Source organism: Eschrichtius robustus, chromosome 14 (assembly GCF_028021215.1).
Source record: "Eschrichtius robustus isolate mEscRob2 chromosome 14, mEscRob2.pri, whole genome shotgun sequence".
Classification (NCBI taxonomy): Eukaryota; Metazoa; Chordata; class Mammalia; order Artiodactyla; family Eschrichtiidae; genus Eschrichtius; species Eschrichtius robustus.
The window spans coordinates 51,539,871-51,566,448 of record NC_090837.1 but is presented as its reverse complement, the minus strand read 5'-3'; the positions used below and the strand labels follow the sequence as shown (position 1 = coordinate 51,566,448).

The following is a 26,578-nucleotide window of genomic DNA, read 5'->3' as shown; positions in this document are numbered from 1 at the left end:
TTCGGGTAAAAGCAGAGACTGGAGAAAAATGCCAACTTCCTAGTAGTAATAAAACTTACTCAAACAACTAGATTAAAATACAAGTTTTCACCCCCAGCCAGCCAGTACCATAAATAACAAACCATAGAAAGGTCCTGATAGGGAAACACTGTAGGAAAAAAAAGACCAAGAGAATAACAAAACTTAAAACTTTTCTAAAAAGGAAAAGAAATAGTGTTATGCCTCTCTACTTTAAAAATCAAGACCAATAAATCTAGTAAATATAATACATAGCAATATAAATATCTTTGTGAAGTTTGATTCTGGCCCCTTATGAAGGCCATCAAGAGATGTTTACAGCAAGGGGGAAAATGTAGGTAAGAGGAAAGCAAAGGAGAAAATCAAATTGGTTGGGAAGGGGGGATCACAAGTTACGATCGAATCAGACTAAAGAGCTAAGTCCAATTTAACTTACAGTTTTTGAACTTCAGGCCACAAAGTATTTTGCAGAAGATGATCCTCAGTGGGAGGTTCTACAATAAATTTATAGCATTGCAATTAATTCTTCCACTTTCATGCAGATAAACAAGTGAATTCTGCAGCACTTATTTAGGTCAGTGGTGACAGACCCCATACTATGTGTACTGTACTAATGATTCTAGCGAACCATCTTTTTGCCTTTTCTTACCAGTAAGTATGGAGGGTTGAAAGGCCACCTGGTGATATTCGAAACCAGTACTAGTCAACAGCTCCTCTTCATCAGAAGGCTGAGAAGCTATATCTCCTAGTTTAAAACAAACATCAACAGCATGAATGTAGTCACTATCTTTATGTCTCCTGCACATGTCCCAATATTAAGGCCACTAGTTAGAAAATAGTGGTACCTGAAGGCAGTGTAATTCAACGCTGCATCCGCGTGATGGCAAAGCCAAGGGTATTTCCACTACTCCGGTATTTTCCAAATGCGCTCCTTAGAGCACTGGTCAATTCCATAAAGATTCCTTCCTTTTCCTTTGACCTAATGTTTCCCAAACTTTTTAAACTGTGGAACACATTTTTCAAGCTATCCACATTAGCATCTGTGGTTGTGAGTGCTCCATGAAATACACTTTGTAAAAGCAGCACCTATTTCAGGGTCTGCATGTGTACACAGAGTAGCTACCATGAAATAGCTGATAGAAGAGAGATGCATGTATTGTGATTTTTAAAAATAATAAATCACCTGTAATGAACATTAGGTACATAATATACAAATGTGTAACTAGGTTTTAAGCACCACTATAGGTTCAGTAATTTTGGAGACGAAAGCCTTACCCTGAAAGACAGCTTTATTTGATAATCCCAAAGTAGGGACGGTAGCTCCTTCTGGAAGATCACCGTCTTGCTGGAATAAAAAGTATGATACAACTTTTAAATGCTAAAAGTTACTGTTACCTCAGGCACTGTAAAAAAATGTTATGCTCATAAATGCTGAGAAGCAGTGTAAAGACCATTTTACCATTTTGTGTAGATATCTGCCCACACTTCCATTTCCTGAACCGAGAGATGCAATACTAAGCAATCACTCTCCAGCAGACAGGCTCCAGCTAATCCCCAGCCCCCACCCAATCCATAAAGTCGGGCATCCTCTCATCCATGAGCTCATCAAACCCTGACAGCTCAATGGGTTTCAGGGTGTGACAAGGAAAGCACTGCGCTGGCTTCTAGCAAAGAATGGGCTGAGAATGGAAGGCCTGGAGCTTTATTTCCAAGAGAGTCTCACAGGCACATCCCTGGTGATGCTCATACAAACACACATGTTTCCCAGGAAGGCACAGTCATAGTATTTTCATTAAACGTATTTAAAATTTTGAATATTTTAAAACCTTCTAACAGAGTGCCCTTTGAAGTGGCAATAATCTGCTTATACCCTGCAATATCAATTAAATTATTACATATGAAACAAATGTTAACCATCAAAATTGGCACATGTCCATAAGCTAAGAGCATTTCTTAGAATTTAAATTTTAATACAGGGGCTGGAACTGAACACAAACATGAGCAATGGGAATTTAAACCATCACCAAGAATAGCTACCTGAGACACAGGATGCTTTATTTTAGAAAACAGGAAAAATAAAACACCATGGAAAAGAGCAATAAGAGGCACTCCTATATATCCCAACATTTAGTATGGGAACAAACCCAAAAAGCAGCAAGAGACTTTGCAGTCTACAGGATTCCTGTGTCTTAGGACACAGAATTGAATATACACCTGGGATTAGCCTCTTATGGAATCCTAAAACCACATTTCAATCCCTAGAATTGTCAGATCCTCAAACCAACTTGCCCTCCACCACCACATGCTTAGCTCGGTATAATAACCAGTCGAGGCCTCCCTTTTGATCTTGTTCCACTGTCCATTAGCAGTAGAAACAGCATAACAGAATCTTTCATCTCCTTTACCTAATCAAGAGAGCCTGTGGCCTGAGGCGCCCATGATACACTCCAGGAAACATAGTTGGGCATTTCTTTTAAAATGACTCTTACTTTCTTCTCCAGTCTTACCCAGACTGGTGCTAGTGTCCCTGCCTTCAAAGTCTCTGGGCTCAAAGGTATCCTGCTCCCACATAACTCTTCGTCCCAAAGTGCTTTTCATCACTTTCTTTGTTTAGGGACCTCCACTGGTACCAGAGTCTGAACTATGCCTGCCTCCCAAGGTCCTCCACCATTTGACTTTCCCCCAGCCCCTCCATTTCCCTCTATATACTCTTCATTCAAGCAGCTCTGGCCACCCCACTGCTCTCTGTCCTTCCATCTGCCTATCAAAAGTGTACTCATCCTTTTCAAGCTCAGAAGCAAATTCATGACCCAACTCTAAGTACTGCAATGGACTGTATGACGTGCACTTCTGTGTAACACAACTACCTTCCTACTTACTTTCCCTTCCTTCAAAACTGGTTACTTTATAATGTCTACAACCTATGTATTTCTGTAAGTGCTCAAATCTTTCGTAGAAAGGGGGTATAAACAAACATTAATAAAAACTTACCCTTTCAAAACTCAAATGAAGCCCCATTTTCTCATTATTCTACTACAGCTACCACTTCCTCCTATGAAAATTACTTTAGCCACAAGATTTAGCAATTAACTGGTTTCATCTAATAATTACAGGTACATTAGTTCCATTGTTCACTACCCCTAATCTACATCTAGATGGTAATCTCCTTGAAAATATGACCCATCTATTATGCTTTATTGTAGTTACCAAGCACAGTGAAAACGCATAGTATTCGTGCCTTAATTTAACATTTTAATTCTTTACAGTCTCTTGGGCTTAACTGTTACAAAATTTCTTAAATTAATATTTAAATTACTGCCTGCCACAGTGCACACAAAAGTTTGTCAAGCCAATAATAAAATGATTTGACTTTCTTTCTACCCATATACTCCATTTACAGCCTTAAGTGAAACTTCCTAAAATTTTATATGAAGTGGCTAGATCTAGTTAAAACATTCAGAGGAATACTCACATTACAAAGCACGTGATTCAGTGATTGGCCCGTAATGGCACAAAAATTTTCCACAAAATTTCGAGGTGCAGAAAATACTCGAAGAACTTTTTCATCCGCTCCAGATACAAACTGAAACCTACTGATCATTGCCAAACACTTCAGGTCATATCCATGTATCTGAGGCCTTGCAATTTCATGCCAGGTCACCTGGGTATCAAAATAAGATAAACAAAAATGATCACGTGTTTCAAAAACTGAATTCTTTTCAACAAGCAAAATATCAGACACAAAATTATTCATTATGCCATGGAAATGTGACCATGGGGCAGATTCATCCATGTTGTTCTGTTTATCAACAGATCAATACCTTTTATTGCTGAGTAGTATTCCCTTGTACGGCTATACCACAACTTGTTGATCTATTCACCTACTTACAGACATTTGGGTTGTTTTCCAGTTTTTGTCTTACTGGAAAAACAGTCACAAATTTTCGTGTATAAGTCTTTGCATGAATGCATTTCTCTTGGGTAAATACTACCTATGGGTATAATAACTGGATGATGTGGATGTATATTTCAATTTTTAAGAAACTGCCAAATGATTTCCCAAAGTGGCTGTACATTTTACAATTCCACCAGCAGTGTATGAGAGATCCACCTGCCCATACCCTCCCTCATCAACACTTGTGCAGTCAGCCTTTCAACTGTAATCATTCTAATAGGGGTGTCACGGTATCTCATTGTAGCTTTAATTTGCATTTCCCTAATGACTAATGGTGTTGAGAATCTTTTCCTGTTCTTATTTTCCATCCATACATCTTCTTTGGATAAACATCTTTTGTCCCCTTTTTTAAAAAAATGTGTTGTTTTCTTATTACTGAGTTCCAAAAAGTTCTTTATATACTCTAGATAAAAATCTTTATCAGGTATGTGTTTTGTAAATACTTTCTCCCAGTTTGTAACTTTTCATTTTCCTGACAATGTCTTTCAAAGAGTAGAATTTCACATTTTAGTTAACTCTGATTTATTGATTTTTTTTAAAAGGATCATGAATAAACAACTGAGCTATACTGATAACAAATTACCAAGAGCCACAGAAAACCACTCCAAAATTATCTGCCTTGTTTTTTTACTTGACTATAGCGTTGCTCCCAATGTCCTCAACTCTATCAATTTTAATCTACCACATGCTGCTGACGCAGAAATGTCAGTGGCCAATTTCATTAGCTTCATGGACTGACCCAGAGTCAGTTCCATGAATTTTTATCAGAAACTGAAGCTGACTATACTTTCTCTGAGTATACAGTTCAATGGTTTATCAGTGGTAAAGTTTTATTGCAGTTTTTTAAAGCTCAGGGCCAAGCCTGAAAAGTTTCCTGAACAAAAACGGGCCTCGACTACTATTATGTAACACTATATGATGTTAGAAATTAGCTTTTACTACAGACTTGACAGTGTTTCTTTCTTTTTTTGGCTGCGCCACGCGGTCTGTGGACTCCTAGCTCCTTGACCAGGGACCGAACCCGAGCCCTCGGCAGCGAAAGCACAGAGTCTCAGCCACTGGACTGTCAGGGAATTCCCTTGTTAGTGTTTCCTAATGAATTAAACCTAAAGTTACAAGGTCTTATGAGAACTTTTACGTGGAACTGAAGTAAACACATTTTGACAACTAACATTTTAATTGTTTGAATTATAAAGAATATGTGTATGCTTAAGTTTCCTTTAACTGAAATATAGTTGAAATAAAATGTAATGTTATGGGCTTCCCTGGTGGCGCAGTGGTTGAGAGTCTGCCTGCCAGTGCAGGGGACAAGGGTTCGAGCCCTGGTCTGGGAAGATCCCACATGCCGCAGAGCAGCTGGGCCCGTGAGCCACAGTTACTGAGCCTGCGCGTCTGGAGCCTGTGGTCCGCAACAAGTGAAGCCGCGGTGGTGAGAGGCCCGCGCACCGCGATGAAGAGTGGCCCCCGCTTGCCACAACTGGAGAAAGCCCTCACACAGAAACGAGGACCCAACACAGCCATAAATAAATAAATAAAATAAATTAAAAAAAAAAAAAAAGTAATGTTATGTTAGTTTCAGGTGTATAACATAGTGACTCGACATTCAAATACATTACAAAATTGTCACCATGGTAAGTCTAGTAAACCACCTGTCCCCATACAAAGTTATTACAGCATTATTGACCATATTCCTTATGCTGTATATCACACTCCTGTGACTTATTTATAACTGGAAGTTTGTGCCTCTTAATCCCTTCACCTATTTCACCCGGCTTCAAACCTCTGGCAAACACCCGTTTTTTTCTTTGTATCTATAAGTCTGTTTTCACTTTGTTCGTTTGTTTTGTTTTTTAAATTCCACATATGAGATCATAAGGTATTTGTCTTTCTCTGTCTGACTTACTTCACTCAGCACAATATCCTCTAGATCCATGTTGTGATAAATGGCAAGACTTCATTTTTTTTCTTTTTAAAAATTTTTTATTTTTTAACTTTATTGAAGTATAGTTGATCTACAATGTTGTGTTAATTTCTGCTGTACAGCAAAGTGACTCAGTTGTGCATATATTTCAGACTTCATTTTTTTAACAGCTGAGCAATATTCCATTGCCTATATACCACATCTTCTTTATCTACTCATCAGTGGACACTTAGCTGCTTCCGTATCTTGGCTATTATAAATGATGCTTCAATAAACATAGAGGTGAATACATCTTTTCGAATTAGTGTTTTTATTTTCTTCAAGTAAATACCCAGAAGTGAGACTGCTAGATCATGGGGTGGTTCTATTTTTAATATTCTGAGGAACCTCAATACCACTTTCCACAGTGGCTGCACCGAACTTACATTCCCACCAACAGTGCAGGAGGGCTCCTCTCCTCCACCTCCTGGCCAACATTCATTATTTGTTATCTATTTGATGATGGCCATTCTGAAAGGTGTGAGGTGGTAACTCATTGTGGTTTTGATTTGCATTTCCCTGATGATTAGTGATGCTGAGCATCTTTTCATGGGTCTGTTGGCCATCTGTATGTCTTCTTTAGAATGCTTCAGTTTTTAAGAAAATACGAAACTGTTTTCCAGAGTGGCTATACCATTTTGCATTCCCATGAGCAATGTAAGAAAGATCCGGTCACTCGGCATCCTTACAACTACTTGCTATTGTATTTTATACCTTGGCCATTCTAGAGGGTGTGTAGTGGCATCTCATCATGGTTTTAATCTGCATTTCCCTAATGGCTAATGATGCTGTCCCACTTTTCATGTGCTCATGGATGCTTTGTAAAGTGATCAGTCAAGTAGGAAGACATTTTACCTGTGATTGGTCTTTTCTCTTCCATGGAGCAAAAAGTCGAGTTGTCTGGTCAGTACCAACAGTGACGATAAATTCTCCTTCTGGATCCCATGTTAGGTCTTGGACACCATCAAAGTGTCCTGAAATAACAATCTCTGGAGTCCACTCTCTCTGCAATGAAAGTGCTCATGACACGTCAAAATAATCAAAGACCATCACTCAAAATTAAACCTGATAATGCCTTCATCCCTCAGGTCTGATATGGGAAAAACCTTAGCTCCCAAGCAAGGTGAAGAGCTAAGTAAACAAGATGGGAACTTAACAGGATCTGTTTTCCAGTCAAGCATCAATATATTAGAACTTAAACATTCAAACATGCGTTGTGTCCTCTAAAGCAGTAACCTTGGGAAAGTCCCCTCCATTCATCATTTATGACTGCCTCCTAGAACACTGCCTAACCTTTTTGTGCCTCAATTAACCCTTCTGTAAAAGAGCTACCTACATCATACGTTTGTTACAAGAATTAGATGAATCTATATTTGTACAAGGCTGGCCCATTCTAGATACTATGTGAGTATTTACCTGTCAAACTAAATAGTAGAGCACTGTGTAATGTGAGTCTGTAGATTCTGTGTGCCTGACCAACTGTCTTTATTAAGTGAAAAGAGCTGCAGGTGTAGAGGACAGAGGTTAAATCAAACACAGTTAGTCCACCTCCTGAGGGAACCTGCATCAGCAACCACATAAACAAAGAGTGAAATGAAATGCAGAAAACGTCATATGCCTGGTCCACAGAGCACCTTTTTCAACAACTCAAGTGGTGGTAAAACTTGAACTTTAGAGGAAAGTTAAATTTGTATAAATAGCTAAAAGGTCATTCAAAGCCAAGTGTGATGAATATGGTCAGCTAAGCTATATTATTTTCTGGTCAAAAACATAAATAGGCTGGAACAAAGAAATGCTGTTAATTTCTTCTGTGACATAAAAATTGATTCTAAAGTTAGCACTAATGGGAGGTTCCAAAAAGTTCTGAACAAAGTGCAGCACTTTTGACTATGGGTACAGTCCTCAAGGGCAGTGTTTGTTTTTAGAAATCATCCCTGATTGTCATAAATTTCCACTCTGGTGTGGGATGCTGACAATGGAGGAGGCTGTGCATGTGTGGGAGGCAGGGGAAAATGGGAACTCTGTATTTTCTGCTCAATTTTTCTGTAAACCTAAAATTTCTCTAAAAAATAAAGTCTAGGGACTTCCCTGGCGGTCCAGTGGTTAAGACTTCACCTTCCAATGCAGGGAGTGCGGGTTTGATCCCCGGTCGGGGAGCTAAGATCCCACATGCCTCTCAGCCAAAAAACCAAACCATAAAACAGAAGCAGTATTGTAACAAATTCAATAAAAGACTTTAAAATCGGTCCACATCAAAAAAAAAAAAAATCTTTAAAATAAACAAATAAAAGTCTATAAAAAAAATCACCCTAAATACTTGGTAAATAGCTATTATAAATATGAAGTCAAGTTATAAGCAAAAGTACAGTGAAATTCTGTCCTCTGGTTTGAGTTTCTCCCTACTCAACTGATGCTTTTTTCCATGAAGGCCCTCTGAAGACCAGCTGAAATACGGCTCAAAGGAGCTCTGAACAAAATTAAGGGACTTCCCTGGTGGTGCAGTGGTTGAGAATCCGCCTGCCAATGCAGGGGACATGGGTTCGAACCCTGGTCCAGGAAGATCCCACATGCCACGGAGCAACTAAGCCCGTGCACCACAACTACTGAGCCTGCGCTCTAGAGCCCGCGAGCCACAGCTACTAAGCCCGCGTGCCACAACTACTGAAGCCTGCACTCTAGGGCCCATGTTCTGCAACAAGAGAAGCCACCGCAGTGAGAAGGCCTGCACACTGCAATGAAGAGTAGCCCCCACTCGCCACAACTAGAGAAAGCCCGCATGCAGCAACGAAGACCCAACACAGCCAAAAATAAAGTAAAAAAAAAGAAAAGAACAAAATTACATTTATCCTAAAAAATATCTTATTTACAAGTGTCATAGCTAATGGTTCCCTGGTTCATTTAACAGTAAAAACAATCTTAAAGATCAACTCCAAATCGAAGATACAAGGGAAAAGTAAATCACTCCATATACTGAGAATTCAAATCCTCCTACCTGACACAACTATTACAAAGCCCACAAACTAAAGGTCATGCAAATCCATGAATTTGTACTTAAGTACCACACACTAACCGATTGCACCACTGGGGCTCCATGAATTTTTACTTTGTAAGGGAAGCCAGTAGATGCACATTCAAAATCTGCTAACTCACATTTTGCTCTATGTTCTGACTTCTTTGATTTATTTATTTAAAATATATAGTATCCAGTATGTACCAGGCCCTACTTCTCATACTACACCAATATTAATTCATTTTAGTATCATAAAAATCCTCTGAGTAGGTGCTATTACTGTCCACATTTTACTGATGAGGAACCTGAGACAAAAGTTCAGTAATGACCTCAGAAACACAGCTAGTAAGTGCTGGGGCCAAGATCCGTGTGCTCCTGGCCACTTTTCCTGCTATCTCATTTCCCCAAACCCAAAAAAGCAGATCAGAAGCAAATTAGAAAGAAAAGATTGGAATAATGCTGAGAGGCAGCTACATGATTAGAGGAAGATCACCCCTCTCTGAGAAGAGACTAAAAACTATAAGAAAGATCTAGAAGAGCCCAATATTTGGAGGACCATTTAGAATTACACATATCAAGAGTCCCTGAGAGAATTAATATATTCTGCCATAAAAATAACAGGTGCTTCTAATGCCCTTGTATCAGTCATTCATTCAATAATTATCAGTGGAGTACCTAGCTATCCAACAGGAAAATATCAAATTATGTTATTTTTAAGAAGACAAAGAGGGACTTCCCGGGTGGTGCAGTGGTTAAGAATCTACCTGCCAATGCAGGGGACAAGGGTTCGAGCCCTGGTCCAGGAAGATCCCACATGCCGCGGAGCAACTAAGCACGTGTGCCACAACTACTGAGCCTGCACTCTAGAGCCCGTGAGCCACAACTACTGAGCCCGCGTGCCACAACTACTGAAGCCAGTGCGCCTAGAGCCCGTGCTCCACAACAAGAGAAGCCGCCGCAATGAGAAGCCCGTGCACCGCGATGAAGAGTAGCCCCCACTCGCCACAACTAGAGAAAGCCCACGTGCAGCAATGAAGATCCAACGCAGCCGAAAAGAAATAAATTAAAAAAGAAAAAGGAAAATTAATTTTAAAAAAAGACAAAGAAATTATGCATTTTAGGAAAAACTTCTACCACAAAATGTATATAGCTTTAAGGGAGAGCTTAAAATTTATACAGCTTAAACTTCCCTTATGTAAGTTTACCTACATGCAAATTTCAATATCTCAACAATGCTGGACAACTGAATTTTATTCTTAGAAAAGCATGAGTGTCTTACCTATTATAACTACAGAATAAATCTACATAAAGAAGTGATGTCATCTTAACTTAAATGCCTCTACTATGTTTCTGTAGAGTGTTATACATAAAACAACAGTTTTCCTAGGTTTCATGTAGAATTCACTCTATCTAATCAGAAGTGATTTAAAAGCACTTTTCTTACCGGGTTAGTGGCATTCTGTTTCCAAAGGTGCAGTGCCCCGTGGAAAGCATGAGCAATGATCATGGAGCCATCTTCACTGAACTGGCAATCATAAAATCCCAGGGTATTGCCACCTACTTCTCCTACTCGAACCTATTCAACAATAGATGGAAAACAATTCATAACCAATTTCTCAAAACAGAAATCACTCATTCCAGAGATTATGTTCTCACTTATTTAACGTACACAAAGGCAAATATTTGCAGCTCTAGGAATACAGACTTGGGATTTATTGTCTAATAAACCCAGTTTTCTGTTCCTTAAGTATTCACATTTTACCTGTTCTAGCCAAACTCCTGACTCTTCATCTGGAGCCCAAAGAATCATGGTTTTATCCATTGAGGCAGACAACAATCTCATTGGCTGTTGCAGAACACCATCTAAAGAAGAAAAACAAAACAACTAATGCCTTTAGGTGATCAACAGGCATCCTGTTTGTAGATTACCAGAAAAACACAACATGGGTACTACAAGAACATTCACTGTTGCATTGCAGTAGCAAAACATTGGAAACAACACAAAAGTCTATCAGTAGAAGACCAGATAAACAACTTGTGGTAATATTTAGACAATGAAATATTATATTGCAATAAAAATAAGTAAATTAGAGTTACATTAATCCAAACCATGTTAAGCTAAAAAGGCAGGTCATAAGAGGACAAATGCATACTGAGATCAAGTTTTAATAGCTGTAAAACAATACTGTTTATGGTTACAAAAATGTGCAGTAAAAGTATAAAAATACGCATGGGAATAATATACACTGAATTCAGCCTCAAGGGAAGGATGAAGGGGAAAAGCTTCAGGAAAAACTATACAGGGATTCCCCAGTATCTATAGTATCTAATTTATCTTTTTTTAACTGCAGCAAATATGGCATAATATAATAAAAGCTGGATGGTGTTACCTGAGCATTAATTATTGCTATGCTCTACTCTTGTCTTGGGGAAGGGGCTGGGGGAAGAACACGAGGCTGCTGCCGTGCACACCTCTACACCCCAGCATCAGCCGTCACTCCATAAACAGAAGTTAAGGGCAAATGAAAGAGTGGGAAGTCTTTACTTTTTCATAAATGATGTATCTTGGTATTACCAACTTTGTATTTCCAAGGGTAAAGGTTCCAGTGAAGTTGGCTTGAAAGTCAACTTCTCTTAAATCCCATAAGGACTAGGTAAAAACTTTAAAGAAAAAAAGTTAAAAGGCATATGGCAGTTTTGGCATCATGGCAGGAATCATACTTTTCCCCTCTTAGAGATACAATTTTCAATGGAATTGAGTATCTAGCAGAACAGGGCTGCAGTATTACACTTTCCCAACTTGAAACTGTCTTATAGTTGAGATTTCTAATTACACTCAAAAAATATCCTCTACTTCATTTGTTCAGCTTAAAATTCTGTAAGTGAGATTGTACTGAAATGACAGCTTTGTGTATGTTTTTCTTCCTACCTTTGTAAAATGAAGGCTGCCAATGAACTGCATTTACCCAGTTTTCGTGACCAGCCAGCACAGTCTCCAGAGTAACCGCAAATGCTACTTTAATACCTGCAACAACAAAAAAAGGATTCTCTCCACAAAGCTCTTCTAAAAAGAACATTTTCAAAACCAGCTCGGTTGTACAATTATGTCCAAAAAAAAAAAACTGAACAGAACATGATTTATTTTCAACAAAAAGCGTTCATTCTAAATTTCATTAACTTTACCCATTGTTCAAAACTACAGGAGAAAAAAGTTCTAAAGATATATAAATTTTTTTTACATTTTCGCTACCTAGTCATAATAAAAATTAAGGAATATGTTTTATTTAAAATTTTCAGGGATAGCTACTCTTACACTGCAATTAAAAAACAAAAACAGGGAATTCCCTGGCGGTCCAGTCAGTGGGACTCCGCACTTTCACTGCCAAGGGCCCGGGTTCAGTTCCTGGTTAGGGAGCTAAGATCCTGCAAGCCACACAGTATGGCCAAAAAAAAAAAAAAAACTCAAAAAAACAAAAACAGACATGCCAGCCTCCTTGCTATCCTCACTCATTTTGTGTAATAAAGTACCATTAAAAAAAAAAAACCTAAGATAAATGCAGAAATAAAGGAAGTCAAATCAGTACTGTGACCTTTCAAACAAAATAATTAATGAAAATATCACAAAAATGTTCATATTTGGAAATAGCTACTCACAATATGCTGGTTATAGTATTTCTTGGTTCATAAATCTGTTACCAAATCTCAACTCCAATGGGGTTTACAACCAAGAAGAGTAATAACAAAGAAGAGTATTCCTGGATGAAGTGTTTACTGAGGACTAACTTTATAATTTAGATACACATCCAAAAATATCTCCTTCAAATACAACATTCCAACAGGATCTACCATGGAGGGTTATTGTTCCGATGCCAGACAGTAAGAAAATCAGAATTATATATACTACTCAAATGTAGGGATTTAGTTGTCTCTGATGAATATCCTCCAAAAATGGTATGAATAATTCACATTAACCCTTTACATCTTCCTATGCTAAAACTGCAAATTAAGTAATATTTTACAAACTAATTTATTGAGAAAATAACATTATTTCCAGCAATTTAAAAAAATCTCACTAACATGGTTTAGAAAGTAAGTTTCATATATGAAAAATGACTTACCCTCACATAAAAATAAAAAAGGAAAAATGCATATATCAGTTTCAGCTAGGGATCTGATACTTCTGAAAACCTAACCTTCACATATGTGTGTAGTGAAACATACGTAAATCAGCTAGGAAACCTGAGTATTGTTAAATCAAATATTTTCATTATTACTCACTTTCACTTTCTATATCAAAAGTATTTTCTTTCAGTCTTATATTATCATCTTCCTGAGCTTCTAAAAATGTCGATTTTATATACAGCCTCCATATGCGTATCAGGCAATCTTGTGAACAGCTTGCTAGGAAAAGATCTCTACCTAATTAAAAAAACAAATTTTATTACTTTTAAAACATCCTATTCTTAAATTTAAATATAAGAGTTTTTCTTCTACAATATACACATTTATCGATTTCCTGAAAAAATTAGACTTTGCTTCCTTATCCTTCATTCATTTGACCTATATTCATTTTCAATAACACTGACAAATATACAGACAATGATAATAAATGGTTATAATATGTGGTATTCCTATACAATCTACTAAAGAACTTCTCAAGAATGTCTGCATGTGTAACAACTAGTGTCCTCTTATAAGTATCAACTTGCTTCATCCTCTACCAACCCAACTAATAGTTAATACAAGGGATAAGTATCCTCTTTTCTAATTGGGCCAATAGGAGAATGTTACATACAAAGAAAATTTTAAATTAAAACATACACGGGGGACTTCCCTGGTGGTACAGTGGTTAAGACTCCACGCTCCCAATGCAGGGGGCCCAGGTTCAATCCCTTGTCAGGGAACTAGATCCCACATGCATGCCACAACTAAGAGTTCACATGCCACAACTAAGGAGCCAGCAAGCCACAACTAAGGAGCTCGCCTGCTGCAACTAAGACCCAGCACCACCAAATAAATAAATAAATAAATACTAAAAAAAAAAAATAAGAGGCTGCTTTGAAATTACACATACTTGTCCCCATTATATGTACTTTAGCAAAATTTCATACTGACCAAAGGCTGCCCATTCCACGCCTCTTATCCAATCCTCATGTCCAGATAGAAAAAGCACTTTCTGAAACTAGTAAGATAACAAAAATCATAGGACTTGATGTAAGAATTTAATATTTTCATGTATATCAGTGACTTCATTTGGTCTCAGCCAGTCTGACTGCATTGCTTTTTTTTTTTTTACTGGGAACACTATCTGATCAGACATCAGATAGAGCTCTCATTTGGGAATGAAAAATCTCATAATCATCCAAATTTAACTGAGCAATCCTGAGCAGATAATATCTGTAGTTCTCAAATACACTCAACATTCACAAGGTAAAATGACATATGCTGTGGACACAATATAGAAAAAAGCTGGGTGGTTGAACATTCAGTAATTTTTAACTTTCTTATAAAATGCAAAGAAACAAATACCTCTGTTATTAACTAAACGAGCCTAGAGTTAACCACCAACCCTCTTTCTGAAACTTCCCTCTAGTTTAACCACTCAAAGAATAGGTAAAGCCCAGAAGGACAAATAACCACTGCTAGGGAGGACAAAACACTACTACAGCATCTTCCTTCTCTTCTTCTCCACCTAACGACCTGTTTCCCCCAACGACTCTGGACCTGGTAGCCAAAGCAGCAGCAGTATACCTGGTGTTCAAAGAGTGAAAAACTGTTTAATGGAAGACTGCCAGAAAAGATTCTCCTATTGGATTATTTAGATTGGAACATCCCCAAAATTCTATAATCTAGAAATAATCTGTATTAAGATATGTAATTAAGCAGAACATAATTCTAGCCTCTTAAGAAACATCATTAATTACCTGATCGTTCTGTTGAACAAATAAGTGAATTTTGCAGTCATCATCGCCACATGCTAATATTGGTGCTGGTGGGGGGAAAAGAGGCATCGCTGTAAGTATTCCATCGTATGTTATGACTATCACCTATGCTGGATCCTAAGCTCTAGGTAAAGAATCCTGACTTCTGCTTCCCACACCACTGAACAAATAAATTGAAAGTACTCAATAAACGTCTTTAGGAATAAAATGAATATTCTAAAATGTTCCATTAAATGGTTACTCGGCAAAGAATGACTATTAACTGAGAATCCTTTCCTTTATTCCGTTTCATTTACAATAGAAGAAGCAGTAAAAAGAGAAGCTCGAGAGCAAGCTGGGAGCATTTAACTATGTCAGCCAGAAGACTAACAGGAAACGTTGTCAGCCCAAGTGAATAATAAAATTTCCGGGAGAGCTACTATGAGCCCAGCATCAGGGCTACTGCACAAAGATTTAAGGGTATGTTTGTTACTTTGAGGACACTACATTTTGAGAATTTGATAGTAAAACAAAATCCATGAAGTAATTAAAGAAAATAAAAGAGCATATAATTAACTATGTGGATAAAAAGTTATGAAAGGTGTGACTGTAAAATTAGTTTTCTTTAAATCAACTTAAAAAAAAGCCAAAAACTCCAGTCACTTGGCCTCAACGTAGATGCGAAGAAATCAAAATCTATGTAATGAAACCAGAATGTGTGTAGTTCCTCCTCCTGGGGAGCCCTCGCACAAAGTGGAACATCACGTGAGACCACAGAGTCGCAGCTCCTGCTGCAAAGGGCAAAAGAGCCTGGAGGCTTCCAGGCCCGGCCTCTCCCCACCAGGTCTGTCCTCCAGGTAACTGAGGAGGCACAAGACTGTCTGACTTGCACTGGCCATCATCTTTGTGGAGGATAATCAAAGATAGGTACAGATGGGTTTCACAGCAAAAGGGGAATTTTTTCTTTGGCGATTTTAAGTGGTCTTAGGCAAACTGTCATCACGCAGGGTGCTGTCATTATGAAGGATGCTGTCATTATGCAGGTGCAGGGGCTGTCACCTTGAGAGAAATACTCACATGATCCATGTTCAGTACTTTCTCAACTTATCCCAGACCTTCACCTTCTATAGAGCTAGGTAATTTTCCCAAATTACATCTATATACATCAACAGTATATTTGATAAATAGCAGTACCAATCTTGAGTACATATTGAGTCACTTAAATTTTTAACTGCTACTAAAGTTTCTAATAGCCACCCCCCTTAATCCCCCTTGACCTTATGTTTTATACACAGATCATTTGAATACTGAGAACAAAAGTATGTTATCCATGTCTCAACTTGTTTCCTGAAAACATTTAGACACAAAATTGAGATCCAGTATGTTTCTTTTAGGTTCTGGTTGTATGGGGATATAAAAATACATTCCTCTTTTAATATACACTTAGCAGGATACTCACCATCAGTATTAGGCAAAAAAGACAAGCACAGAGCCAGAGTGAATCCATTTCCAAAGTCCAAGGTCTGAAGGCATGTCACTAAGAAATAATAAAACACATCATGAACAACTAACTCTGAGTGTATCCACCTTAGAGGTTGGGTAGCATCATCAGATGTCAGCAGGGAGATGAGAGAAGTCAGTCCTGAGCCACCAGTGATGACGGGAATTTAAATGGCCAATTTCTAACAAGGTTACAGAGAACAAAAAGACTTATATGAAAAGACTTTGAAGGAATTTACATTATCAAACAGTTTGGTAAAGAGGAATTATGGAAAAGTGCAAAAGAAACAAACATGTAGATTAGAATTCTAACATTTTTAAAACAGCTTGAAAGACTGAAAAATTACATGAATGCTCTTCTAAGTTGTCCTTCATCTGATAATTAAATTACTTAATTTCATTTGTTTGGATCACAATGTCTGTAAACTTACCTTCAGAACCCTGTTTAGACCAGACTCGAACAGTAGAATCAGAAGCTGCGGACACTATCAGTGCATGTAATGCAACGTCCGATGCCCTCCTCTGGTAAACAGCATGCACTGCATAAACAGGTCCTTCATGGCCATGGAGGTGGACTGCTTTTAAAAGCTGAATCACAAAGAATAACAAAAACATTATGATAAAAAAGGAATTATCAGTTTAACCTGCATTTAACTAGAATCAGAGGATTAAAGGTACTGTTAAAATGCCTGATCCAGAAATAAGTCCTCTCAACTGAGAAGAATGTAAACGTGTGAGAATCCTGCCTGATCATATTAACTATACACAAAATGTGCATACCCTTTGACATAGCAATCTCACATCTGAGAATCTACTCTGAGAGAGCAGTACTAGTTTAACAAGTAATAAAAGACAAATGCAGAAGGACATTCATCACACACTCTTTAGGAAAACTTCAATCAACCTATAAGTATTAATAGGAAACTGATTAAATAATTGTAGACACATATTCTAAGCCAACAAAAAGGATAATGCATGCTTATTACCATGGAAAGACATGCATGACGTTGACATTTTTGAAGAATATAGGCCAGCTTTGTGGACTGTCCCTCCTCTTGGATTAGTCTGATATTTCCTCACGAACAGACCTCAGGGTGTACATTTTGACGTCACCACTACGTAAGTGCATCACATCAGGAGGCACACAATGTCAGTTTGTCCCACTTCTAGTAAAATTAACCCTGATATTTTAGTAGAGGTAGTGTCTGCCATGTTTTTTCACTGTGAAATTAATTTTTTTTTTGGTGGTAATATGCGAGATTTTACTTTGGGACGGAGTAAATACTCTATTTTCCATCAAACTTTTACCAAGTATTTTTAGCATCCACTCATAATTCTTACCTGTATCAAGCAGAGTTACAAAATGGAAAAATAACAAAAAGAACTGGGAAATCCCATCTGTTTATCAAGTCTTCTAGCTTGCCACGCAAGATTATTCCCTGCGGCATCATTTCTATTTTGGATCTATTTTTTAGAGTTCCAAATATGTGAGATTCTACCACTTCCTTTGAGAGGTACCTTTTGTAAACTGTTGTCTGCTGAAACAGAGGTCTCTTAAATGTCTCCTCAATTATTTTCCCATTTAGTTAAGCAAAATTCTGCCACTCAAGAAGGTAATTGATAGTTATGTATAAGGGTCTGTACACTAACTTCCTGTAATCATTAACCTTTGGCTTCTCTGAAAAAAACACTTTTTAAAACTCAAGTAGAATAAAGTCACTTTCATGTATAATTATACACACATAACCAGAGATCTGGCACAATGTTCATTAAAATGTTAACTGTTGAAATTTTGTATCTTTTTCCTCCTTCCTATTTTTCTGTATTTAAACTTTACATGAGTCTGTATCATTACCCCCTGAAACATTAAATCTATGGAAAAACTCACTTCACATCCTTTTTTTTTCTATTTTATTTATTTTTTTAAAAATTGAAGTATAGTTGATTTACCATGTTGCATTGTGTTAGTTTCTGGTGTACAGTTTTATAATATATATACATATATATATGTATATACACACACACGTATTCTTTTTCATTATAGTTTATTACAGGATATTGAATATAGTTCTCTGCGCTACGCAGTAGGACGTTGTTGTTTATCTGTTTTATATATAGTAGTTTGTATCTGCTAATCCCAAACTCCTAATTTATCCCCACTCCCACCTCCTTTCCCCTTTAGTAACCATAAGTTTGTTTTCTATGTCACTTCACATCTTTTAAGCAGGGTTGTATTTCAGCCATTAGAGAACCTTAAAACCTCAAACAAAACAAATCTCTCAAGTTCACCGGCTTTTAAAAAAACGATGCCCACTGTTCAGAGACTCAAATCTCTCATGATACCAGCTTAGAATTACTTCCTTTTATCAGAAGTCAAGATGTAGTGAACACCTGTGTGCATGGAAATGCATACCAGAAGGAACCTTTAAGCCTCTATGGTTATAATATGTGACTTCTTCCCCCAAATCCTCTTATTCCCTTCATCCCTCTTTTATGCCTTTCATCTTCCTCTTTGTTTGGCCTCACGTTCTACTTTCCGGTCCGTCTCTAAGTTCGCTGTCTGCCATCAGATACTCAGCCTGCAATCCTCTCTACTGACAGAAGCGTAGGGCAGCACTGAGGAAAGAGTCTTGCAAGTCTCAACTCAAGGTCTCAAAAATGAGTGCTCAAATGGCTCTCTCTGGATTCCTCTGCCAAGGTAAATCCAAACAGGAGCTGCTTTGCTACACAACCATTAGAACTCTCATTCAAGTCTAAGTGACTCCACAATCCCCTCCTCCACACCTGTCCCGTCTCTGGACGGCAATACAAGTAACATATTAACAACTGAATTCCACATCTTCCCTCTAACTTGCCGATTTTGCTTTGTAGAAGTATCTTTCTTCCAGAGCCCCGAGCCAGAATCCCACTCTTTTTGATTTCTCACTCCTCTACCCGATAGCTCCCTACTCCTTTGACAACTATCTAGTCAATACCAAAATCATTTTCCTTCAAAAATATATCCCATATCTCTTCCTTCGTATTTTTTTCCTATCCTAATTTGGCATGGCTTCTGTCAGATTCATCTTCTTTGGTATTCATACTCCACTGGTTAGAAATCCTCAATGACTTCCAAATGCCTGCCAATAAAAAACAAACTCTTGAAGCAAGTATTCAAATTCTCACGAGATCTTCTCCTTCTCTACTTCTCTAGTATTACAGCCCATAAGTGTTGTCTAGAAACATTTCCAAAACTGTGTTCCTCAAAGTTACAAGGGATACTAAAAGATCTGAAGGAAAAAAAAAAAAAAAAAAAAATCAGACTTGAAGTAAGTTTAGGAAATATTAGTTAAACACAGATAAGCAGGTTTTTCCATATCAGAACTTTTCAGAGTCTTCACTATGCTGCTCATGGGCACTGTGATTCTCTAAGAGAAGTATATGATATGCATTGTTTCCCAAACTTGACTGGCCACAATCAATAACTGAGAGATGAATAATTCCCTGAACAAGCTCTGGAAAGCCCTGCCCTTAAAACATCTTAGGCTTTGGTTAACACTGGATACTTCTGAGCAAATGGTCTCCTTTCTTACCTGCACTTTGATTCATGCTTTTTCCCTACCTGGAACCCTCACCACTTTAATGTTTCCTAAGGAAATCACCTCACACTATCAGACGCAACCCAAAGGCCGCCTCTTAAATCTCTAGTGAACTTCCACAGCAGCATGGTTGTGGTACAGCAAGTGAAATCACGCACCCACAGAGCCACCTTTGTACTTCAGTTATTCAAGCACATTTTGCCTTCAAAACTATGTACACGATTCATGAATAGGATTCTGCCTCATCTACTACACCTTCCGCAATGGCAGATGTTCAAACATCTGATGCACTAACTTTACATTTTTAATCTTTGCTTGTGACTAGAAACAACCTAAATGTCTATCAGTAGAGGTCCATACACACCCAGTATTGCATATTATAACATCACTCAGAATTATGTAAATCTATATCCACGTGATAACTGCTGTCCTATGCACAGAGCAGTATTAATTTTTGCTACCAATGAAAACAAGACAAACATCCCCTGTAAGAGCAGTCTGAAAATTATTCCAAATGATGAGAAATTCACAGAAATGACTGACAGCATATGAATACAGAAGCAGATTACAGGGAAGGGTACAAGGCCTGTGAAGTATGGAAGATACAGGATCTGGATTACTGATAAGCAAGAATGAGGAAACTTCATAAAGGAAGAACACAGCAGAAATGAGGGAAAAGACTGAAAATAAATGTAGATATAACAGTCATTTCTTATAACCATAAACATGTCTACCCACCTGATTATTCTCTATTTCCCAGTGAATCACTTGATTATCAGATCCTCCAGAAACTAATTCAGTAGAAGGAGCTGAAAAAAAATCATACCTCAGTAAACATTTTAATTCTTTTCCAGCTATTTTGAAAAATTTCAAAGCTATAGAAAAGACAAAAGAAAACTCATATACCTTTACCTAGCTTCACCAACTGTTTAGATTTTGCCATATTTGCTCAATTATCTTGCTCTATGTACACACACACACCCTTTTTTGTTTTTGACAAACGATTTAAAAATAAGTTGGAGAGACTTCCCTGGTGGCGCAGTGGTTAAGAATCTGCCTGCCAATGCGTGGGACGTGGGTTCGAGTCCTGGTCCAGGAAGATCCCACATGCCACGGAGCAACTAAGCCAGTGCGTCACAACTACTGAGCTTGTGCTCTAGAGCCTGTGAGCCACAACTACTGAGCCTGTGCTCTAGAGCCTGCGAGCCACAACTACTGAGCCCACGTGCCACAACTACTGAGCCCGCGTGCCACAACTACTGAAGCCTGCATGCCACAACTACTGAAGCCCACGTGCCTGGAGCCCATGCTCCGCGACAAGAGAAGCCACCACAGTGAGAAGACCACGCACCGCAACGAAGAGTAGCCCCCGCTCGCCGCAACTAGAGAAAGCCCGCGTGCAGCAACCAAAACCCAATGCAGCCAAAAATAAATAGATAAAATAAATAAATTTACAAACAAACAAACAAAAAAGATGTTCAACATTATTAAAAAAAAAAAGTTGGAGACAGGATGACCTCTGATCCTTAAATATTTTACCATTTTTCCCAAGAACTGGAACATTCTCCTGCATTACCACAATACAATTATCACATTCAAGAATTTTAACACTGATACAATATTGTTATGTAATACATAATCCATATTAAAATTTCCCCAAATTGTCCCAGTAATGTCTTTTATAGCTTTTTTTTTTTAAAGTTAGAATCTAAGGACCACACATTGCGCATCTGGTTGTCACATCTTTTTAGTCTCCTTTACTCTTGAATAGTTTCCCAGTTCCCTCCTTTTTTGTGACAGTGAGAGTCCAGGCCAGTTGTTTTGCAGAATGTCCCTCAATCTGGATATGTCTGGTTGTTTCCTCATAAGATTCAGGCTAAACACTTTTGGCAGAAATAACATATATAAGACATTACAGTCAGCTGCTGCTATCAAGTAGTACATGACATATTTTTGAGATCAGACACATTTCAAAATAGCTCTTTTAGGGCTTCCCTGGTGGCGCAGTGGTTGAGAATCTGCCTGCTAATGCAGGGGACGCGGGTTCGAGCCCCGGTCTGGGAGGATCCCGCATGCCGCGGGGCAACTGGGCCCGTGAGCCACAACTGCTGGGCCTGCGCGTCTGGAGCCTGTGCTCCGCAACGGGAGAGGCCGCGATGGTGAGAGGCCCGCGCACCGTGATGAAGAGTGGTCCCCGCTTGCCGCGACTAGAGAAAGCCCTCGCACAGAAACGAAGACCCAACACAGCCAAAAATAAATAAATAAATTAATTAATTAAAAAAAAAATAGCTCTTTTAAACATTTACAACTTTTTGTTGAAGACAGAAAAAAAAGGGAGTAAGAACCAAAAAAGGGGGAAATAATCTAACATAATTTTGGTTTGGATTTTGCATCCATTTGTTTCTTCTGGCTTATGTCTAGATAGTTAGGTTAAGAAGCTGGGGGATTGTCTAAAGAACATTACATTTATACTCAGAAGTCCCAGGTTCATGTCCTAACCCTGCTGCCAGCCAGCTGTGATCTTGGACTTTAATTTCTTCATGTGTCACAGAAATTAAGCCATTTATCTAACTATATGATTTTGATAATTACTATAAGGTACATGAAGGTAATGTGTTAAAAATCAGACACTTTAAAAATATGAAATGGTATTATTAGAATTTTATACATCACTGATACATGGGTTAGAAAGAATACATGAGTTATCTGACAGTGGAGCCAAATCTGAGAAAACCAATCATAATAGAGATTACAGTGATACAACAAGCAGTTCATTTTATGTAACCTAACTTTTAAAGGGAAAATAAAATATACAAGCCCAAATTAATATTTTATAACAAATCCCTATACTGAGATTCAAGTAGTCTTTAATGTCATCTGGTGGCAATTAATATAATTACAACTGTCTTTTAGTATCTGTGCTAACAGCCACTCTTTCTAAGATTTAATGGTTTTTACTGACCTACTGCAACTAATACTGCATCATCAACTGAGGTAAGTAGTTTATTAAACATTTTTTTTAATGTCACAGATAAAAATCATAGCCAAGTCTCACTAATTCAGGAAATGCTGCATTTGTGCCTGGCTCAGAATGCCCTCAATACATATTTAATAAACGGAATAATAAAATTAATTGAGAATCCATAAGAATACTACTGGAGGTATATTTAAGACATCTGAGGAAATTCCATAGGATTTTAGAAGCCCACCTAAAAGCATTCTTAATTAAAAATTCTGGAGCTATGGAATCTTAAGAGATGGAAGAGACCTGGAGATAATCTAGTCCAGCAATTCTCAGACTTTTTGATATCAGGATTCCTTTACACTCTTAAAATTTTTTCAGGACCCCAAAGACCTTTTGTTTACATAGGCTATATGTACCAATATTAACCACATTAGAAATTAAAACTGAGAAATATGAAAAATACTTATTAGTTTACTTAAAAATAACGATGAACGGGGCTTCCCTGGTGGCGCAGTGGTTGAGAATCTGCCTGCCAATGCAGGGGACACGGGTTCGAGCCCTGGTCTGGGAAGATCCCACATGCCGTGGAGCAACTAGGCCCGTGAGCCACAATTACTGAGCCTGCGCGTCTGGAGCATGTGCTCCGCAACAAGAGAGGCCGCGATGATGAGAGGCCCGCGCACCGCGATGAAGAGTGGTCCCCACTTGCCACAACTAGAGAAAGCCCTCACACAGAAACGAAGACCCAACACAGCCATAAATAAAGAAAGAAAGAAATAAATGAATAAATAAATCCAAAGTTTAAAAAAAAAAAAAATAACGATGAACCCCATTAACATAAATAACATTTTTATGGGGGGAACCTTGTATTTTCCAAAACAAAAAATTAATAAGAAGAAAGGCACTGTTTTATATTTCAGCAAATCTCTTTAATGTCTGACTTTATTAGAATACAGCTGGATTTTCATATCTGCTTCTGTATTTAATCTGTTGCAATATCCCACACCATGCAGCCACTGGAAAACGGCACTGCATACTTGTGACGGAATGAGAATGAAAACTACGAATAACTTATTATTATTCTGAAAATAATTTTGACCTCACAGGTGTCAAGAATCACTCAGGGTCCCCTCATTCAGTCCAAACATTTACTTTTCATATGTTACTAAGACGAAACTGAGGTCAACAGAGATGCAATGCCCTGCCTAAAAAAACAATAGCTTGTCTGTGGTAGAAAGAGACCTACAAGCCAAATCTTTTGAATCCCAACCTGGGCCTCAACACAGGCCCTGATTACAGGCTTTGGATCAAAAGCAATGGTGGGGTCTTGCCTCAGTAATGGGCCGCCTCTACCTTGATCCTAAGCACCGCTGTGTTATCCATGCTTCAATTGCTATAAAGTAAAAGTACAGGTCAGACAGTTCACTGGGCATACCATTTTTCTTCTACTTTCCAATTGCATAATATCAGATAAGCTAATGCTAAATTAAGAAAAGTCAGATTAATACTTACAACCATCCTGTTTACAAATCCACTGTATGCAGTTGACTCGAGCAGTGTGACCATTCAGGTTGGTAATAACAACACTTTTCTTTAGAGAAGAAAACACTTGTTAGTAAATTAGAATTTATCCTACAGAGGAATTAATAAATTAATAAAAATCAGATTTCAGTGTTTTTGATGCTAATAAAAGGTTCAGTATTACTTCAAACAGAATCACCTTCCTTTATGAACTATTAACCATGGCTTAAATCATCCATTCACTTTTTAATTCATTCCTGCCTTTCTCCCCACTCCACATTCACTCACCTCTGTCCTATTCTTGTCTGGGAGGCCTGTCTTGAAATCCCAGACCAGATAAGGACCTGCGTTCCCACATGTCTTAGGGCCTACTTCTACCAAGCTCGCGCCAATTTGAGAATTTGGTTGACCAAAAAACCCTTCAAGAGAGGAATTCGTGATTAATGGATACAAATTCGTGGCTCACTTTGTATGCCTTGGCTGATCTGGTGTTGGGTTCTTCGGCCTTAATGACCCAAGGTCACCAGGCCACAACTACCAAGGTCCTCAAACATCAGATCCCTTCAGGGCCTACAGCCAGGTTCCCTGAAGACCCTCAGATTGCTGCTTTCACCAATGTCACTCCACACTTGGGCTTTCTTTTCTTCCCCCACTGCTGAGGACTCTATGCCTACTGAACCCTCCACCTTATAGCCCCTTTCTCTACTGATTGCCTAGAGCACTGGCTTGATATCTACTTGTATGTCAACCGGAATTCTCATGGCTGAGAAAAAGGTTTACAGGGGTAAATGTGCATAAAATAACATATTTCACATATGGGTTGAGGTTAGGAAACAATTTAAAGCATTTCATTGTCTTTCTCACTAGAATCAGTATTCCTTGATGGGCAGGAGTTACTACCCGTTATCTTTGTGTCATCACCACTCAGTTCAAGGTTAGTCCATAAAGGGTCTTCAAAAGTTTGTTGAATGAACATCATCCCCAAAACTTTACTTTAGCATCTGACGTGTTCTTATTCTTATATTTCATTAAATACCCAGCCAACAAATATTTAACAAAACAAAATAAGTATTTTTTAGGCTCCATACACTTTTTTTTGATGTTAAAATCCCCTAACATGGCCAGCAGATTATCATTAAAAATAAAAATGTGATAGAGGGCATGGGGCACAAACCCATTAAACAGGTGCAGAGAGACAGGCTTCCAAAGCCTTGGTTAATAGCCACTGTAAAGTTTACCCTTGGTTCTAAGTGCTTTATCTTGCCAGTTAACAGTGCATGGTAATAACAAAACAAAAACTGGGAGGAGATGAGCAAGCGCAAGATAAGAAAAATGAATACAACTATTTCATTTATAAGTTCAAATCTGCAACGGATGTGAGGATGACAGAATTTTTTTTAATTGAAGTATACTTGATTTACAACATTTCAGGTGCACAACAAAGTGATTCAGTCATATATATATATATATATATATATATATATATATATATATATATTCTTTTTCAGATTCTTTTCCATTGTAGGTTATTACAACATATTGAATATAGTTCCCTGTGCTATACAGTAGGTCTTTGTTGTTTATCTATTTTATATACAGTAGTGTGTATCTGTTAATCCCAAACTCCTAATTTATCCCTCCCCCTCTTCCCCTTTGGTAACCATAAGTTTGTTTTCTATGTCTGTGAGTCTATTTCTGTTTGGTAAATAAGTTCATTTGTATCATAATTTAGATTCCACCCATAAGCAATACCATACGATATTTGTCTTTGATTTACTTCACTTAGTATGATAATCTCTAGGTCCATCCATGTTGCTGCAAATGGCATTACCTCATTCTTTTTTATGGCTGAGTAATATTCCATTGTATATATATACCATGTCTTCTTTATCCATTCATCTGTTGATGGAAACTTACATTGCTTCCATGTCTTGGCTACTGTAAACAGCACTGCTATGAACAATGGGGTGCACATATCTTTTCGAATTAGAGTTTTTGTCTCTTCCAGATATATGCCCAGGAGTGGGATTGCTGGATCATACGGTAACTCTATTTTTAGGTTTTTAAGGAACCTCTACACTGTTCTCCATAGTGGCTACACCAATTTACATTTCTCCCAACACTGTAGGAGGAGGGTTCCCTTTTCTCCA

The 26,578-nt window shown here is 38.0% G+C and overlaps 1 protein-coding gene across 2 annotated transcripts in view; it reads right to left on the bottom strand.

Annotated features, from left to right (window-relative positions):
- Nucleotides 1-26,578, bottom strand: part of ELP2 (elongator acetyltransferase complex subunit 2) — a 45,088-nt gene that overhangs the window by 17,262 nt on the left and 1,248 nt on the right. The window contains exons 2-16 of one of the 2 annotated variants that reach the window (XM_068563777.1): nucleotides 24,420-24,498; nucleotides 20,681-20,751; nucleotides 16,796-16,952; nucleotides 16,324-16,401; nucleotides 14,868-14,932; nucleotides 14,059-14,125; nucleotides 13,222-13,362; nucleotides 11,873-11,968; nucleotides 10,706-10,806; nucleotides 10,388-10,519; nucleotides 6,789-6,938; nucleotides 3,491-3,679; nucleotides 1,294-1,363; nucleotides 668-763; nucleotides 455-512 (exon numbers count right to left, since the gene is read on the bottom strand). In XM_068563777.1, coding sequence (XP_068419878.1) covers nucleotides 455-512; nucleotides 668-763; nucleotides 1,294-1,363; nucleotides 3,491-3,679; nucleotides 6,789-6,938; nucleotides 10,388-10,519; nucleotides 10,706-10,806; nucleotides 11,873-11,968; nucleotides 13,222-13,362; nucleotides 14,059-14,125; nucleotides 14,868-14,932; nucleotides 16,324-16,401; nucleotides 16,796-16,952; nucleotides 20,681-20,751; nucleotides 24,420-24,498 — 1,550 coding nt within the window. The remainder of the gene's footprint in view (nucleotides 1-454; nucleotides 513-667; nucleotides 764-1,293; nucleotides 1,364-3,490; nucleotides 3,680-6,788; nucleotides 6,939-10,387; nucleotides 10,520-10,705; nucleotides 10,807-11,872; nucleotides 11,969-13,221; nucleotides 13,363-14,058; nucleotides 14,126-14,867; nucleotides 14,933-16,323; nucleotides 16,402-16,795; nucleotides 16,953-20,680; nucleotides 20,752-24,419; nucleotides 24,499-26,578) is intronic. The other variant, XM_068563778.1, reaches the window with a different exon arrangement.